This window comes from Ascaphus truei, unplaced genomic scaffold, assembly GCF_040206685.1.
Source record: "Ascaphus truei isolate aAscTru1 unplaced genomic scaffold, aAscTru1.hap1 HAP1_SCAFFOLD_1537, whole genome shotgun sequence".
In the NCBI taxonomy this organism is placed as follows: domain Eukaryota; kingdom Metazoa; phylum Chordata; class Amphibia; order Anura; family Ascaphidae; genus Ascaphus; species Ascaphus truei.
In genome coordinates this window covers 59,726-78,141 of record NW_027454425.1, presented here as the reverse complement: position 1 = coordinate 78,141, position 18,416 = coordinate 59,726, and the positions used below count along the sequence as shown (strand labels likewise).

General features: G+C 54.7%; 1 protein-coding gene across 2 annotated transcripts; it reads right to left on the bottom strand.

Annotated features, from left to right (window-relative positions):
- Positions 1 to 1,035: 1,035 nt before the first annotated feature.
- LOC142476239 (cytochrome P450 2J6-like) lies at positions 1,036 to 17,893 on the bottom strand. Of its 2 annotated transcripts, none has more exons than XM_075581724.1 (8): positions 17,633 to 17,893; positions 16,030 to 16,192; positions 13,799 to 13,951; positions 4,698 to 4,858; positions 3,694 to 3,867; positions 3,279 to 3,420; positions 2,922 to 3,109; positions 1,036 to 1,308 (listed from the first exon to the last, which is right to left on the bottom strand). In XM_075581724.1, exons 1-8 carry the CDS (start codon positions 17,792 to 17,794, stop codon positions 1,069 to 1,071), a joined length of 1,383 nt encoding a protein of 460 aa, XP_075437839.1. In that variant the 5' UTR covers positions 17,795 to 17,893; the 3' UTR covers positions 1,036 to 1,068. The 2 variants fall into 2 exon arrangements, with proteins under 2 accessions (XP_075437839.1, XP_075437838.1); XM_075581723.1 differs by having other exon boundaries at positions 3,279 to 3,423; positions 17,633 to 17,888.
- Positions 17,894 to 18,416: the final 523 nt, after the last annotated feature.

Genomic DNA, 18,416 nt, shown 5'->3' with positions numbered 1-18,416 from the left:
CGCCATTGCTGCGGATTCAGCGCTGGACGCAGATGGGTCCTTTCCTATTGTTTGCTGTACCCGGGTGCAGGAGCCCCGGGCAGGTATTTCTACAAGTGCACCAACTGTACCCTACATATCGGTTTACTTGCAGACGCTGATCACGCCTAGTGGGTGGGTTGCTGGACTATTGGGACTTTGAGTATATGTGGTGGGGTTGCGGCCTCGTGAGGCCAGGTTACAGGGTGACATTACTGTAATGTTATATTGTGATGGTTATTCTTTAGTTACATATAGTAAACTGTTTTATATATACTTCATTGTATGTGTTTCCTATTTGTGGGTCCTGTGTAAGGGGTCATTGTATACACCTTGAATCCCTGCACAGGTGGAGGCGCTGTAAGCATACGTTCCAGGATACACCCCAGGCTCCCAGTGGCGGAGGTTCAGGCCTCCTGTGAGCCTATCAGGTATTACACCACACTGTAACATATGTAGATTTCCCCACATGGTCCCTATATAGTTATATGGGGGGGAGAAATATGTGTTACACCAGTAAAAGGTTTTTTCTTCCCGCCGGGGCTGGAATTCTTCCCTGGTCTTTTATGCTTCAGAACCCATCCGAACCGCAGTGATCTAGCGTCTCCCCTAACCGACATATTTGGGACTCAGGGAGAGATATTTGGCTCTGTACACTCGTTGGAAAATAAACATGAATATCAACAAACTTTCCGGCTTCTACAGGCACAAAATCTCTCCAAAGGGAATTCTGCGTTATACCTCAGCCCTTCTGTTCCCCCGAAACGTGACCGACCGGCGATAAATGTTTCTGTACGGAGGGAGTCGCTGTGACGGGCAGAACGCTGGTCTCTCTCCAAACAGTATGTATAGAACATATAAAGATACCCTATATCTAGAGGGCGTGCAGCATTGACACCTAGGGGACGCATAGCGATGATACTCTGTACCTAGTAGATGCGTATCGATACTGAGCATCCTAAGAATGTACAGTATACAGATACTCGGTACAATTAAACGCTGCTGGTTTATCCCGGGGCCACGTCACATTCTCTGTGATTGTATCACATCTCAAAGGATTTCCTGCATGTAAGGAATATCACGACGGCTGTTTTCCGTCTTCCGACATGAATTGGAAGATTCACCCTGCCCCCGGCCTCCCCTCCTACCTGCAGAGAAGGGCAGGAAGGCCTCGGCCTTCACCAGCTCCCCCTCCTCGCTAAGGAAGTTCTCCGGATTGAACTCATGGGGGTATTTCCAGCGCGTCTCATCAAAGTGAGCAGAAGACAGGTCTGTGATGATGAATGTCCCCTGGGCAGAAACAAAAGCAGTCACACTGTCACCTTCTTCCCAGGAAGACGGACGCAGCAGAGGTGCGCGCGCCAACTGTATGATAAGTTACATAGTTACATATAGTCACAGAGTTATATAGTCACATAGGGTTATATATTCACATAGAGTTATATAGTCATGTAGTTACATTTAGAGAGGAGTGGCTCAGTGAGTAAAGACACTGACTGGCACTGAGTTTGGAGCAGAGCAACCTGGTTCAGTTCCCGGTGTCGACTCCTTGTGACCTTGAGCAAGTCACTTTATCTCCCGGTGCCTCAGACACCGAAAACATAGATTGTAAGCTCCACGGGGCAGGGACCTGTGCCTGCAAAATGTCTCTGTAAAGCGCTACGTAAAAACTAGCAGCGCTATGCTAGAACTATAGTTATATAGTTACGTAGTAGAGGAGGTTGAAAAAAAGACGTACGTCCATCAAGTTCAACCTGTGCTAAATTTAGACGACAGATACTTTATCCTATATCCGTACTTGCATTATATTGATCCAGAGGAAGGCAAACAAAAAACCCAGTGACACATTATCCAATGATATCTCATACACTCATAAGGGGGAAAATACATTATTTCCAGACTCTGAATTACTCCCTGGATCAACATCCTTCCCATGTATACTTATTTGGTATATCCCTGTATAGCTTTCCTTTCTAAACAGATGCCCAACTTTTTTTTGGAAGGTATCTACTGTATCTGCCATCACAGTCTCACTGGGTAATGAATCCCACACTAACTTACTGTAAAAAACCCTTTCCTTTGTTGCTGGTGAAATCTCCTTTCCTCCAACCTTAAGGGATGGCCCCGAGTACTTTGTACTGCCCGTGGGATAAAGTTATTTTGAAAGCTCCTTGTACTGTCCCGGAATATGTGTATATAGTTATCATATCCCCTCTTAGACGCCTCCTTTCTAATGTAAATAAATCTACTTTAGCTAGCCTCTCCTCATAAGTTAGATTGTCCACCCCCTTTATTAATTTAGTGGCTCTTCTCTGCACTCTCTCTAGTTCCATAATGTCTTTTCTTAGGATTGGTGCCCAAAATTGTACTCCATATTCAAGGTGTGGTCTTACTAATGCTTTGTAAAGGGGCATAATTATGTTTACTTCCCTTCCATCCATTGCCCGTTTGATGCAAGATAAGATCTGGTTTGCCTTTAAGTTTCTGAGTAGGTACCACTGCGGGATTGGACCTGTACAGCATCAGTCTGACCACGGACACCCAGGACCTTAAACCAATCTACCACAAAGTGAACCAGGCCTCATGATCCCACTGTAAATACAGCAGGGATGTTACCTGTGTATAAATTAGTGGCGTGCACACGCTCTGACACACGCATGTTCTTTACACGGGGACAGCTTTCCCTCTGTTGGCTTGGTTGGTAGAAGATGCTGGACAAGGACATCTATTCCTCCAACTGAGATCTCCCGTGGCAAAGGTTACAAATCATCGTCTTCCCTTCCACTTCTGTGCCACGAGCTTCTCTCCAACATGTCCATGTCCATCACACACCAGTTTCCGGGTCTCAGGGCTGATCAGGTCTCCTACATACTGGACCCTCCCTCCCCCGGGACAGGCCTCACCTTCGGGATGTTAAAGCCATTGAGCTTCGTGTCTGTGACGGGTGCATGAGCCACGCCCAACGGTACGATGCTCCCAAAACGCTGGACCTCCTGCAGCACCGCCTGTGTATACGGCATGCTCGCTCTGTCATCATAATCCAGCCGGTCTCGGTCTCCCAGAACTCGATCGATTTCCTGCTGACACTTCTCTGAAAGAAAGAGTAGACCCAGAGTGGTCACCCAACTCCTCCAGTGCTGTCCTACGGGGAGCAATCGGAATTATCAGTGGCACAGCACGGCTGCATGAGGCCAGGATCACAGCGCCATGCAAGGAGGTCACTACCGATTGGGACGAATTATATTACAGGGTTATTGTACCTTGGATGTCTGGAAATGCCATCATGTAGAGAAGGCACCACTCCAGGCTGGCGGACGTGGTCTCAGTCCCAGCTATAAACAGATCTGACACGCACGTGAACAGGTTCTCCTCGTCAAAGGTCTGCTTCCCATTCTCTTCCTCCTGCTACAAATAAAGGGCGGAACCGGGTGAGCCCGACACAACTACAGGGCGGAACCGGGTGAGCCCGACACAAATACAGGGCGGAACCGGGTGAGCCCGACACAAATACAGGGCGGAACCGGGTGAGCCCGACACAAATACAGGATAGAACCGGGTGAGCCCGACACAAATACAGGGCGGAACCGGGTGAGCCCGACACAAATACAGGTCAGAAGCGGGTGAGCCCGACACAAATACAGGGCAGAACCGCATGCTGCACTCCGCACACTGCACCTTGCCCAGCTCCTCCAGGTAACGGTCTATAAAATCTCGGGGTTCCCCAGGCACCCGGATTTTCTTGTGCTCCTCCAGAATATTTCTCAGGAACGCGAAAACTGTCTTGACGTTCTGGAAAATCTTCCGGTGCGGGAGAGGGAGATACTGCACGAACGGGAACGCGTTGTACAGCTGAAAGAGCGCAGGGAATACGTTACATACAGAGGGACTCGCGGCAATCCAGGGACAGCTAAAGAGACGTCACCCATTTAATGCAGGAGGCGCAAAGTCCTGGCTTCATAAACACACACGGTTACACGATATTAGGCAGGGGGTCAATACAAACACCCTTTCACTTATCCATCCTGATCAAACACTTTCTTCTGAATTCCTCCTGCTTTAGAAAATTGTGAAATTATATTATGATAATTGTGTATTTCCTAGAAAATAGTAACTGTTGCAAAATCCTCTCTCCGGTTGGGTGTGAACCTGTGTTACTTTGAGCTGGTAATATATTTGCGTAGGTGTTACGCAGCGGCAGGACGTCCCTTTAATAAAACGGCCGTGTCAACTACGTTGTGTGAGGTAGCGACAATAGGACGCATGAAGACGGAAGGATCTCAGGAGTGATGTCCATGAATGTTCCTACCTGCGCCCAAACCCAGGTGTGAGGTCATGAATGTTCCTACCTGTGCCCAAACCCGGGTGTGAAGTCCGTGGATCCTCCTACCTGCACCCAAACCCAGGTATGATATCCATACATTAGATACTCCTACCTGCGCCCAAACCCAGGTGTGATGTCCATGGATGTTCCTACGTGCGCCCAAACCCAGGTGTGATATCCATGGATCCTCCTATCTGCACCCAAACCCATGTGAGATATCAGTGGAAGCTCCCACCTGTGCTCAAACCCAGGTGTGATGTCCATGGATGTTCCTGCGTGCGCCCAACCTCAGGTGTGATATCCATGGATCCTCCTATCTGCACCCAAACCCAGGTGTGATATCCGTGGATGCTCCTACCTGTGCCCAAACCCCCGTGGCCAACTTCATATTTTCATGGACGATGTTCAGGATGTATCTGAATGTGGGGTCATCGTACTCGTAGCGTCTCCCAAACACGATGGAGCAAATGATGTTGGACACGGCGTTATCAAGGAGAGTGTGAGGGTCCAGCCGGGTATCTGAACATCGTGGAGATAAGAGCAGCCAGCAGTTATCAGTTAACCCCTCGGCTGCCAGAGGGCCATGCATGGTAATGGTATATTGCATTGCAATGCGTTGCAGGCCTCTCTGGCAGGGAAAGGGTTACACTTGATGTGTAATATGAAATTATAGGTGATTTTCTCTAAATTAGAAATGACATTAACAAGAAGTAATTGCGATTCCCAGATGTTGCACAGTTTCCGTACTATATTATTTTAACTGCAAAGAATTGGGATTTCCATTGCGTATGACCCAAGCTTTGCAGTGGGAGGCAATGCCCTGCACATTATATTTACAAGCAGCCAATTACAGGACATTCATGAGACATTATTAGTGTTTCTGCTTTAATAAACACACAGATACCCAGTAAGCTCTGACGAACCCAAAAAATTACTAATATATATATATATATATATATATTTTTTTTCGAAGTTGGATTTCTGTTTTCCGTTTGTTTGTATGTCAGAAGCATTGATATCTCACAAACGGCACCACGTAGCACCACGACACTTTCACTGGACATTCTGCGGCGGATTTGTAGGTCAACGCAACTATTTTGAGCTACCAATGTCACTCACCCCCCAAGTTATGGACATTCTAAGTTTCACTCTGCTGGACAGCAGTAATGTTAGTGGGAGAGCTGGGGGTGGGGGGCGTGGCTACCAAGGGAGGGGGCGTGGCTACTAAGGGAGTGTGTCAGTGGGGGGGAGAGGGGGATCCGTGGTGTCCGCGGAGAGTTGATTCTTCTGTAATCTTTGCATGTGAGCTACAGTGTGTGTGTGTATCAGACTGTGTGTGTGTATATCAGAGAGTGAGAGTGAGAGAGCTCGATCCATGGGGGGGGGGGGTGATGTGAGATACAGGGGGGGTGATGTGAGATGTAGGGGGGGTGATGTGAGATACAGGGGGGTGATGTTTAATCCATAATCATTACAAAATATATACACATTGTTTATTCAAAAGTATGAGTTAGTTATTATTTATTGCCCCCACTGCTTTACACGTCTATTTTGTGATTTACCCCTGTCGAACATGTCATCCAGATAGGGGTTCCCCCGAAATTATACAAAATACTTAAAGCGGGAGGGGGGGGGGGGGAATATGTGCCGCCAGCGAAGGGAGATGTACCAACTGGGGGGGCGGGGAGATGTGGCGGCAGCGAGGGGACATGCCACAGCAGCGCGGGGAGACACACACACACAGAGACAAATCTCACCCCGCACTACATCCAGCAGCAGGGGGGGGGGGGGACACATGTATTCAGTATTACATTCCCCGGGCTGCTAGTGTACGCAGTGCCCCCGCACGCTGCTAGTGTACGCAGTGCCCCCGCACGCTGCTAGTGTACGCAGTGCCCCCGCACGCTGCTAGTGTACGCAGTGCCCCCGCACGCTGCTAGTGTACGCAGTGCCCCCGCACGCTGCTAGTGTACGCAGTGCCCCCGCACGCTGCTAGTGTACGCAGTGCCCCCGCACGCTGCTAGTGTACGCAGTGCCCCCGCACGCTGCTAGTGTACGCAGTGCCCCCGCACGCTGCTAGTGCACGCAGTGCCCCCGCACGCTGCTAGTGTACGCAGTGCCCCCGCACGCTGCTTGTGTACGCAGTGCCCCCGCACGCTGCTAGTGTACACAGTGCCCCGCACGCTACTAGTGTACACAGTGCCCCTGCACGCTGCTAGTGTACAAAGTGTGCCGCACGCTACTAGTGTATAAAGTGTACTAGCTGCTAGTGTACAAAGTGTGCCGCAAGCTGCTAGTGTATAAAGTGTACTAGCTGCTAGTGTACAAAGTGTGCCGCACGCTGCTAGTGTATAAAGTGTACTAGCTGCTAGTGTACAAAGTGTGCCGCAAGCTGCTAGTGTATAAAGTGTACTAGCTGCTAGTGTACAAAGTGTGCCGCACGCTGCTAGTGTATAAAGTGTACTAGCTGCTAGTGTACAAAGTGTGCCGCACGCTGCTAGTGTATAAAGTGTACTAGCTGCTAGTGTACAAAGTGTGCCGCAAGCTGCTAGTGTATAAAGTGTACTAGCTGCTAGTGTACAAAGTGTGCCGCACGCTGCTAGTGTATAAAGTGTACTAGCTGCTAGTGTACAAAGTGTGCCGCACGCTGCTAGTGTATAAAGTGTACTAGCTGCTAGTGTACAAAATGTGCCGCACGCTGCTAGTGTATAAAGTGTACTAGCTGCTAGTGTACAAAGTGTGCCGCACGCTGCTAGTGTATAAAGTGTACTAGCTGCTAGTGTACAAAGTGTGCCGCACGCTGCTAGTGTATAAAGTGTACTAGCTGCTAGTGTACAAAGTGTGCCGCAAGCTGCTAGTGTATAAAGTGTACTACCTGCTAGTGTACAAAGTGTGCCGCACGCTGCTAGTGTATAAAGTGTACTAGCTGCTAGTGTACAAAGTGTGCCGCACGCTGCTAGTGTATAAAGTGTACTAGCTGCTAGTGTACAAAGTGTGCCGCACGCTGCTAGTGTATAAAGTGTACTAGCTGCTAGTGTACAAAGTGTGCCGCACGCTGCTAGTGTATAAAGTGTACTAGCTGCTAGTGTACAAAGTGTGCCGCACGTTGCTAGTGTATAAAGTGTACTAGCTGCTAGTGTACAAAATGTGCCGCACGCTGCTAGTGTATAAAGTGTACTAGCTGCTAGTGTACAAAGTGTGCCGCACGCTGCTAGTGTATAAAGTGTACTAGCTGCTAGTGTACAAAGTGTGCCGCACGCTGCTAGTGTATAAAGTGTACTAGCTGCTAGTGTACAAAGTGTGCCGCACGCTGCTAGTGTATAAAGTGTACTAGCTGCTAGTGTACAAAGTGTGCCGCACGCTGCTAGTGTATAAAGTGTACTAGCTGCTAGTGTACAAAGTGTGCCGCACGCTGCTAGTGTATAAAGTGTACTAGCTGCTAGTGTACAAAGTGTGCCGCACGCTGCTAGTGTATAAAGTGTACTAGCTGCTAGTGTACAAAGTGTGCCGCACGCTGCTAGTGTATAAAGTGTACTAGCTGCTAGTGTACAAAGTGTGCCGCACGCTGCTAGTGTATAAAGTGTACTAGCTGCTAGTGTACAAAATGTGCCGCACGCTGCTAGTGTATAAAGTGTACTAGCTGCTAGTGTACAAAGTGTGCCGCACGCTGCTAGTGTATAAAGTGTACTAGCTGCTAGTGTACAAAGTGTGCCGCACGCTGCTAGTGTATAAAGTGTACTAGCTGCTAGTGTACAAAGTGTGCCGCACGCTGCTAGTGTATAAAGTGTACTAGCTGCTAGTGTACAAAGTGTGCCGCACGCTGCTAGTGTATAAAGTGTACTAGCTGCTAGTGTATAAAGTGTACTAGCTGCTAGTGTACAAAGTGTGCCGCACGCTGCTAGTGTATAAAGTGTACTAGCTGCTAGTGTACAAAGTGTGCCGCACGCTGCTAGTGTATAAAGTGTACTAGCTGCTAGTGTACAAAGTGTGCCGCACGCTGCTAGTGTATAAAGTGTACTAGCTGCTAGTGTACAAAGTGTGCCGCACGCTGCTAGTGTATAAAGTGTACTAGCTGCTAGTGTACAAAGTGTGCCGCACGCTGCTAGTGTATAAAGTGTACTAGCTGCTAGTGTACAAAGTGTGCCGCACGCTGCTAGTGTATAAAGTGTACTAGCTGCTAGTGTACAATGTGTGCCGCAAGCTGCTAGTGTATAAAGTGTACTAGCTGCTAGTGTACAAAGTGTGCCGCACGCTGCTAGTGTATAAAGTGTACTAGCTGCTAGTGTACAAAGTGTGCCGCACGCTGCTAGTGTATAAAGTGTACTAGCTGCTAGTGTACAAAGTGTGCCGCACGCTGCTAGTGTATAAAGTGTACTAGCTGCTAGTGTACAAAGTGTGCCGCAAGCTGCTAGTGTATAAAGTGTACTAGCTGCTAGTGTACAAAGTGTGCCGCACGCTGCTAGTGTATAAAGTGTACTAGCTGCTAGTGTACAAAGTGTGCCGCACGCTGCTAGTGTATAAAGTGTACTAGCTGCTAGTGTACAAAGTGTGCCGCACGCTGCTAGTGTAAAAAGTGTACTAGCTGCCCGGTGTACGAGGCACAGGTACCCTGGTCCTGCCCGGTGTATGAGGCACAGTTACCCTGGCCCTGCCCGATGTACGAGGCACAGTTACCCTGGCCCTGCCCAATGTACGAGGCACAGTTACCCTGGCCCTGCCCGATGTACGAGGCACAGTTACCCTGGCCCTGCCCGATGTACGAGGCACAGTTACCCTGGTCCTGCCCGATGTACGAGGCACAGTTACCCTGGTCCTGCCCAGTGTACGAGGCACAGTTACCCTGGCCCTGCCCGATGTACGAGGCACAGTTACCCTGGTCCTGCCCGGTGTACGAGGCACAGTTACGCTGGTCCTGCCCGATGTACGAGGCACAGTTACGCTGGTCCTGCCCGGTGTACGAGGCACAGTTACCCTGGTCCTGCCCAGTGTACGAGGCACAGTTACCCTGGCCCTGCCCGATGTACGAGGCACAGTTACCCTGGTCCTGCCCGGTGTACGAGGCACAGTTACCCTGGTCCTGCCCGATGTACGAGGCACAGTTACCCTGGTCCTGCCCAGTGTACGAGGCACAGTTACCCTGGTCCTGCCCAGTGTACGAGGCACAGTTACCCTGGTCCTGCCCGATGTATGAGGCACAGTTACCCTGGTCCTGCCCGGTGTACGAGGCACAGTTACCCTGGTCCTGCCCGGTGTACGAGGCACAGTTACCCTTGTCCTGCCCGGTGTACGAGGCACAGTTACCCTGGTCCTGCCCAATGTACGAGGCACAGTTACCCTGGTCCTGCCCGGTGTATGAGGCACAGTTACCCTGGTTCTGCCCGGTGTACGAGGCACAGTTACCCTGGCCCTGCCTGATGTACGAGGCACAGTTACCCTGGTCCTGCCCGATGTACGAGGCACAGTTACCCTGGTCCTGCCCAGTGTACGAGGCACAGTTACCCTGGTCCTGCCCAGTGTACGAGGCACAGTTACCCTGGTCCTGCCCGATGTATGAGGCACAGTTACCCTGGTCCTGCCCGGTGTACGAGGCACAGTTACCCTGGTCCTGCCCAATGTACGAGGCACAGTTACCCTGGTCCTGCCCGGTGTATGAGGCACAGTTACCCTGGTTCTGCCCGGTGTACGAGGCACAGTTACCCTGGCCCTGCCTGATGTACGAGGCACAGTTACCCTTGTCCTGCCCAGTGTACGAGGCACAGTTACCCTTGTCCTGCCCGGTGTACGAGGCACAGTTACCCTTGTCCTGCCCGGTGTACGAGGCACAGTTACCCTGGTCCTGCCCAATGTACGAGGCACAGTTACCCTTGTCCTGCCCGGTGTACGAGGCACAGTTACCCTGGTCCTGTCCGGTGTACGAGGCACAGTTACCCTTGTCCTGTCCGGTGTACGAGGCACAGTTACCCTGGTCCTGCCCGGTGTACGAGGCACAGTTACCCTGGCCCTGCCCGATGTACGAGGCACAGTTACGCTGGTCCTGCCCGGTGTACGAGGCACAGTTACCCTTGTCCTGCCCGGTGTACGAGGCACAGTTACCCTGGCCCTGCCCGATGTACGAGGCACAGTTACCCTGGCCCTGCCCGATGTACGAGGCACAGTTACGCTGGTCCTGCCTGGTGTACGAGGCACAGTTACCCTGGCCCTGCCCGATGTACGAGGCACAGTTACCCTGGTCCTGCCCGATGTACGAGGCACAGTTACCCTGGTCCTGCCCAGTGTACGAGGCACAGTTACCCTGGCCCTGCCCGATGTACGAGGCACAGTTACCCTGGTCCTGCCCGGTGTACGAGGCACAGTTACCCTGGCCCTGCCCGATGTACGAGGCACAGTTACCCTGGCCCTGCCCGATGTACGAGGCACAGTTACCCTGGTCCTGCCTGGTGTACGAGGCACAGTTACCCTGGCCCTGCCCGATGTATGAGGCACAGTTACCCTTGCCCTGCCCGATGTACGAGGCACAGATACCCTGGCCCTGCCCGATGTACGAGGCACAGTTACCCTGGTCCTGCCCGATGTATGAGGCACAGTTACCCTGGTCCTGCCTGGTGTACGAGGCACAGTTACCCTGGTCTTGCCCGGTGTACGAGGCACAGTTACGCTGGTCCTGTCCGGTGTACGAGGCACAGTTACCCTTGTCCTGCCCGGTGTACGAGGCACAGTTACCCTTGTCCTGCCCGGTGTACGAGGCACAGATACCCTGGCCCTGCCCGGTGTACGAGGCACAGTTACCCTGGCCCTGCCCGATGTATGAGGCACAGTTACCCTGGTCCTGCCCGATGTACGAGGCACAGTTACCCTGGCCCTGCCCGATGTACGAGGCACAGTTACCCTGGTCCTGCCCGATGTACGAGGCACAGTTACCCTGGCCCTGCCCGGTGTACGAGGCACAGTTACCCTGGTCCTGCCCGATGTACGAGGCACAGTTACCCTGGTCCTGCCCGATGTACGAGGCACAGTTACCCTGGCCCTGCCCGATGTATGAGGCACAGTTACCCTTGCCCTGCCCGATGTATGAGGCACAGTTACCCTTGCCCTGCCCGATGTACGAGGCACAGTTACGCTGGTCCTGCCTGGTGTACGAGGCACAGTTACCCTGGCCCTGCCCGATGTATGAGGCACAGTTACCCTTGCCCTGCCCGATGTACGAGGCACAGATACCCTGGTCCTGCCTGGTGTACGAGGCACAGTTACCCTGGTCCTGCCTGGTGTACGAGGCACAGTTACCCTGGTTCTGCCCGGTGTACGAGGCACAGTTACCCTGGTCCTGCCCGGTGTACGAGGCACAGTTACCCTGGTCCTGCCCGGTGTACGAGGCACAGTTACCCTGGTCCTGCCCGGTGTACGAGGCACAGTTACCCTGGTCCTGCCCGGTGTACGAGGCACAGTTACCCTGGTCCTGCCCGGTGTACGAGGCACAGTTACGCTGGTCCTGCCCGGTGTACGAGGCACAGTTACCCTGGTCCTGCCCGGTGTACGAGGCACAGTTACCCTGGTCCTGCCCGGTGTACGAGGCACAGTTACCCTGGTCCTGCCCGGTGTACGAGGCACAGTTACCCTGGCCCTGCCCGATGTACGAGGCACAGTTACCCTGGTCCTGCCCGATGTACGAGGCACAGTTACCCTGGCCCTGCCCGGTGTACGAGGCACAGTTACCCTGGTCCTGCCCGATGTACGAGGCACAGTTACCCTGGTCCTGCCCAGTGTACGAGGCACAGTTACCCTGGCCCTGCCCGATGTATGAGGCACAGTTACCCTTGCCCTGCCCGATGTATGAGGCACAGTTACCCTTGCCCTGCCCGATGTACGAGGCACAGTTACGCTGGTCCTGCCTGGTGTACGAGGCACAGTTACCCTGGCCCTGCCCGATGTATGAGGCACAGTTACCCTTGCCCTGCCCGATGTACGAGGCACAGATACCCTGGTCCTGCCTGGTGTACGAGGCACAGTTACCCTGGTCCTGCCCGATGTATGAGGCACAGTTACCCTTGCCCTGCCCGATGTACGAGGCACAGTTACCCTGGTCCTGCCCGGTGTACGAGGCACAGTTACCCTGGTCCTGCCCGGTGTACGAGGCACAGTTACCCTGGTCCTGCCCGGTGTACGAGGCACAGTTACCCTGGTCCTGCCCGATGTACGAGGCACAGTTACCCTGGTCCTGCCCGATGTACGAGGCACAGTTACCCTGGTCCTGCCCGGTGTACGAGGCACAGTTACGCTGGTCCTGCCCGGTGTACGAGGCACAGTTACCCTGGTCCTGCCCGGTGTACGAGGCACAGTTACCCTGGTCCTGCCCGGTGTACGAGGCACAGTTACCCTGGTCCTGCCCGGTGTACGAGGCACAGTTACCCTGGTCCTGCCCGGTGTACGAGGCACAGTTACCCTGGTCCTGCCCGATGTACGAGGCACAGTTACCCTGGTCCTGCCCGATGTACGAGGCACAGTTACCCTGGTCCTGCCCAGTATACGAGGCACAGTTACCCTGGTCCTGCCCGGTGTACGAGGCACAGTTACCCTGGTCCTGCCCGATGTACGAGGCACAGTTACCCTGGTCCTGCCCGATGTACGAGGCACAGTTACCCTGGTCCTGCCCGGTGTACGAGGCACAGTTACGCTGGTCCTGCCCGGTGTATGAGGCACAGTTACCCTGGTCCTGCCCGGTGTACGAGGCACAGTTACCCTGGTCCTGCCCGGTGTACGAGGCACAGTTACCCTGGTCCTGCCCGGTGTACGAGGCACAGTTACCCTGGTCCTGCCCGATGTACGAGGCACAGTTACCCTGGTCCTGCCCGATGTACGAGGCACAGTTACCCTGGTCCTGCCCGATGTACGAGGCACAGTTACGCTGGTCCTGCCCGGTGTACGAGGCACAGTTACCCTTGTCCTGCCCGGTGTACGAGGCACAGTTACGCTGGTCCTGCCCGGTGTACGAGGCACAGTTACCCTGGCCCTGCCCGATGTACGAGGCACAGCTACCCTGGTCCTGCCCGGTGTACGAGGCACAGTTACCCTGGTCCTGCCCAGTGTACGAGTCACAGTTACGCTGGTCCTGCCCGATGTACGAGGCACAGTTACCCTGGTCCTGCCCGATGTACGAGGCACAGTTACCCTGGCCCTGCCCGATGTACGAGGCACAGTTACCCTGGTCCTGCCCAGTGTACGAGGCACAGTTACGCTGGTCCTGCCCGATGTACGAGGCACAGTTACCCTTGTCCTGCCCGGTGTACGAGGCACAGTTACCCTGGCCCTGCCCAATGTACGAGGCACAGTTACCCTGGCCCTGCCCGATGTACGAGGCACAGTTACCCTGGCCCAGCCCGATGTACGAGGCACAGTTACCCTGGCCCTGCCCGATGTACGAGGCACAGTTACCCTGGCCCTGCCCGATGTACGAGGCACAGTTACCTTTTTTCTGCCCGAACGCCTGGATGAGGTGTGTACTCTCCTCCCGGATTCTCTCCTCCATGGACCTCTTGCCCAGGCCCATGTCCCGGAGGGTGGAGAGAGTGAAGCGTCTGTGCTCCTTCCATGCTCGTCCGTAAGGAACAATGATCAGCCCTGGGGAGGGAAACCGGCGCTCAGACTGGGGGGTCACACTATGCTGGGAACCCGTTATCCCAGCGCTGGGGAAGGGATGAGCTCCAAACATCTCCAGTGAAGGGAAGAGCCGCTGATCTCTGGGAGTATAACTCCTACCCACGGGGGTAACCGCTGCATTATTATATGCACACAGCTTAGTGTCTTGTTTAGGGGTACAGGGGGGGTACCCAGACTTGCTCAGTCCTCTCACTTCAGAGGTCAGCGTTTTCTCACAGCGACAGACACATGTACTGAACCAATAACTGTGTTCTTCAACTTCACAGCGGCTCATATCACCTCTGTTACCGGAGATGACCTCCCGTGTGCGGGGTACCTGTAAGCCCCACGCGACCTCCCGTGTGCGGGGTACCTGTAAGCCCCACGCGACCTCCCGTGTGCGGGGTACCTGTAAGCCCCCCGCCCTCCCCCGTGTGCTGGGTATATGTGACCCCCCCCTCCCCCGTGTGCGGGGGATATGTGAGCCCCCCCCCCTCCCCCGTGTGCGGGGTATATGTGAGCCCCCCCTGTCCCCCCGTGTGCGGGGTATATGTGAGCCCCCCCCTGTCCCCCCGTGTGCGGGGTATATGTGAGCCCCCCCCCCTTGTCCCCCCGTGTGCGGGGTATATGTGAGCCCCCCCCCCTTGTCCCCCCGTGTGCGGGGTATATGTGAGCCCCCCCCCCCTGTCCCGTGTGCGGGGTATATGTGAGCCCCCCCCTGTCCCGTGTGCGGGGTATATGTGAGCCCCCCCCTGTCCCGGGTGCGGGGTATATGTGTGAACCCCCCTGTCCCGTGTGCAGGGTATATGTGAGCCCCCCTGTCCCGTGTGCGGGGTATATGTGAGCCCCCCCTCCCCCCCGTGTGCGGGGTATATGTGAGCCCCCCCTCCCCCCCGTGTGCGGGGTATATGTGAGCCCCCCCTCCCCCCCGTGTGCGGGGTATATGTGAGCCCCCCCTCCCCCCCGTGTGCGGGGTATATGTAAACCCCCCTGTCCCGTGTGCGGGGTATTTGTAAGCCCCCCTGTCCTGTGTGCGGGGTATATGTAAGCCCCCCTGTCCCGTGTGCGGGGTATATGTAAGCCCCCCTGTCCCGTGTGCGGGGTATATGTAAACCCCCCTGTCCCGTGTGCGGGGTATATGTAAGCCCCCCTGTCCCGTGTGCGGGGTATTTGTAAGCCCCCCTGTCCCATGTGCAGGGTATTTGTAAGCCCCCCTGTCCCGTGTGCGGGGTATATGTAAGCCCCCCTGTCCCGTGTGCGGGGTATATGTAAGCCCCCCTGTCCTGTGTGCGGGGTATATGTAAGCCACCCTGTCCCGTGTGCGGGGTATATGTGAGCCCCCCTGTCCCGTGTGCGGAGTATATGTAAGCCCCCCTGTCCTATGTGCGGAGTATATGTGAGCCCCCCTGTCCCGTGTGCGGGGTATATGTAAGCCCCCCTCTCCTGTGTGCGGGGTATATGTAAGCCCCCCTGTCCCGTGTGCGGGGTATATGTAAGCCCCCCTGTCCCGTGTGCGGGGTATATGTGAGCCCCCCTGTCCTGTGTGCGGGGTATATGTAAGCCCCCCTGTCCTGTGTGCGGGGTATATGTAAGCCCCCCTGTCCCGTGTGCGGGGTATATGTAAGCCCCCCTGTCCTGTGTGTGGGGTATATGTAAGCCCCCCTGTCCTGTGTGCGGGGTATATGTGAGCCCCCCTGTCCCGTGTGCGGAGTATATGTAAGCCCCCCTGTCCTATGTGCGGAGTATATGTGAGCCCCCCTGTCCCGTGTGCGGAGTATATGTAAGCCCCCCTCTCCTGTGTGCGGGGTATATGTAAGCCCCCCTGTCCTGTGTGCGGGGTATATGTGAGCCCCCCTGTCCCGTGTGCGGGGTATATGTGAGCCCCCCTGTCCCGTGTGCGGGGTATATGTGAGCCCCCCTGTCCCGTGTGCGGGGTATATGTGAGCCCCCCTGTCCCGTGTGCGGGGTATATGTGAGCCCCCCTGTCCCGTGTGCGGGGTATATGTGAGCCCCCCTGTCCCGTGTGCGGGGTATATGTGAGCCCCCCTGCTCAGCGTTACCTCTGTTCCCGGAGATGACCCGGGAAAGTCGGTTCTGAGGTCGATCTGCAAACTCGGACCCTCTCAGCACCAGAACCTCCCTGAGCGCTTGGATTCCTCGGACCACCACAGCCGGCGTGCCCCCCAGGTAGATGCTGAACACCGGCCCGTACACCTCGGAGAACTGACACGGGAGTAAGGTCTCAGTAAGGCCGCGAGTATAGCTGCCACGCGTGTGCCACGCGTGTGCCACGCGTGTGCCATGCCGGGCGCCGCCGGAACAAACAAATGTAAAGCAATGAAGGCGCACACAGTGCGCGCGATCAAGAGCGCCGTTTTTGAAAATACCGTTGGATTTGTTCTTGCCGCGCGACGGGCGCGTCACATGAGCGGCTCAGCCAATGAGGGCGAGCCGCTCCCGTGACGTCCCGACCACGCCTCCCGGGCGCCTCCAGCCTAGTACATGTTTTGCGCGCGTGACATCACGGGCTCGGTCGCGCGTGGCACTGTAATGGCGGCCTGCGGTTTCACGCTTTTCGCTGTGACTGTCGCTCAGCGGTTTAAAGGGGATAAGTGCGCCGGAGACGCAGTGTGAGGTGGGATGTGTGCCCCGTTATCTGACGTGTGTTTATTACACGTGACAGGTTGTGATTGCGATCTCTGCACCGTCATGATGACAACACAACGTTATCCTAATCACACGCACACGCACACGCACACGGCATCGCAGGAGCGGCTCCAAATGTCTGTTATACACTAACCCGTTCCCTGCCGGAATCCATTCACATTGCACACCCACTCACATACAGCACTGACCCCTGCACACCCACTCACATACAGCACTCACCCCTGCACACACACTCACATATAGCACTCATCTCTACACACCCACTCACATATAGCACTCATCCCTGCACACACACTCATATAGCACACCACTCACCCTTGCACACCCACTCACATATAGCACTCACCCCTGCACACACAGCACTCACATCACTCACCTCCTTCACACCTACTCACATACACTGTCTCACATACACATTCACTTCCCGCACATCCAGTCACATACAGACCAACTCCCAGCACACCCACTCACATACATGCTCACCACCTGCACATCCACACTCACATACTCACCCTCTGCACTCACTCACATACACACTCACCCCCTGCACACTCACTCACATACATACTCACCCCCTGCACACTCACTCACATACATACTCACCCACATACATACTCACCCCCTGCACACTCACTCACATACATACTCACCCCCTGCACACTCACATACATACTCACCCCCTGCACACTCACATACATACTCACCCCCTGCACACTCACTCACATACATACTCACCCCCTGCACACTCACTCACATACATACTCACCCCTGCACACCCACTCACATACATACTCACCCCCTGCATACCCACTCACCCCCTGCACATCCACTCACCCCTGCACACCCACTCACATACTCACATACTCACCCCCTGCACACCCACTCACATACATACTCACCCCCTGCACACACATACTCACCCCCTGCATACCCACTCACCCACTCACCCCCACTCACATACTCACCCCCTGCACACCCACTCACATACACACTCACCTCCCGCAGATCCTTCAGGGGATTGGTGAAGTTTATCTGCAGCAAGTTCCCCACGATGGGCAGTGCTGGAGGACCGGGAGGAAACCCCTTCGGACGGGTCGCCCTCCAGCAGAGGACAGCGAGAAGGAGCAGCGCGAGCAGCAGGACTGAGCAGACCTCCATGGTTCTCCTAAATGCACCTTTACCCACAGGTGTCTCCTCCCCCACCCACAGGGAGAGACTGGGACTGACTGGGTGTCTCCTTACACCAGGAATTAACCCTTCCCTGGTGGAGACACTATGCGTGTAACAGGCTAATACCCAGGGGGGGGGGGAGGGGCTTAATGAGGATGGGGGTCTCTGTATTACAGGCAAATAAAAGGAGTTCAGACTCCTGGCGCCGTTTGTCAGGAGCACAGCAGCGTCATACGCGGGGAAGTTTCCTCCCGCCTGGCGCCGTTACATGGAAGGCAGGAAGTGTCTAGATATTAACCCTTTCAGTGCCGGAGAGTCCACAGCAGTCATCGAACAGGAGAAGTGGGGACCCCCCGTGCCTAGATATCTGCGTGAGAAGTGGGGACCCCGTGTCTAATTATCCCCCTGAGAAGTGGGGACCCCCTGTGCCTAGTTATCCGCCTGAGAAGTGGGGACCCCCGTGTCTAGTTATCCCCCTGAGAAGTGGGGACCTCCGTGTGTAGTTATCCGTGTGGGAAATGGGGACCCCCTGTGTCTAGTTATCCACCTGAGAAGTGGGGACCCCCTGTGCCTAGTTATCCGCCTGAGAAGTGGGGACCCCCTGTGCCTA

Excerpts from the sequence above, each read along its gene's own strand:
- LOC142476239 (XM_075581723.1), bottom strand. The coding sequence starts at position 17,794 with ATGGAGGTCTGCTCAGTCCTGCTGCTCGCGCTGCTCCTTCTCGCTGTC. Across the intron at positions 13,952-16,029 it reads GGTCATCTCCGGGAACAGAG|GGCTGATCATTGTTCCTTAC; the intron begins GTAACGCTGAGC and ends TTCCCTCCCCAG. Across the intron at positions 4,859-13,798 it reads GGCGTTCGGGCAGAAAAAAG|ATACCCGGCTGGACCCTCAC; the intron begins GTAACTGTGCCT and ends CACGATGTTCAG.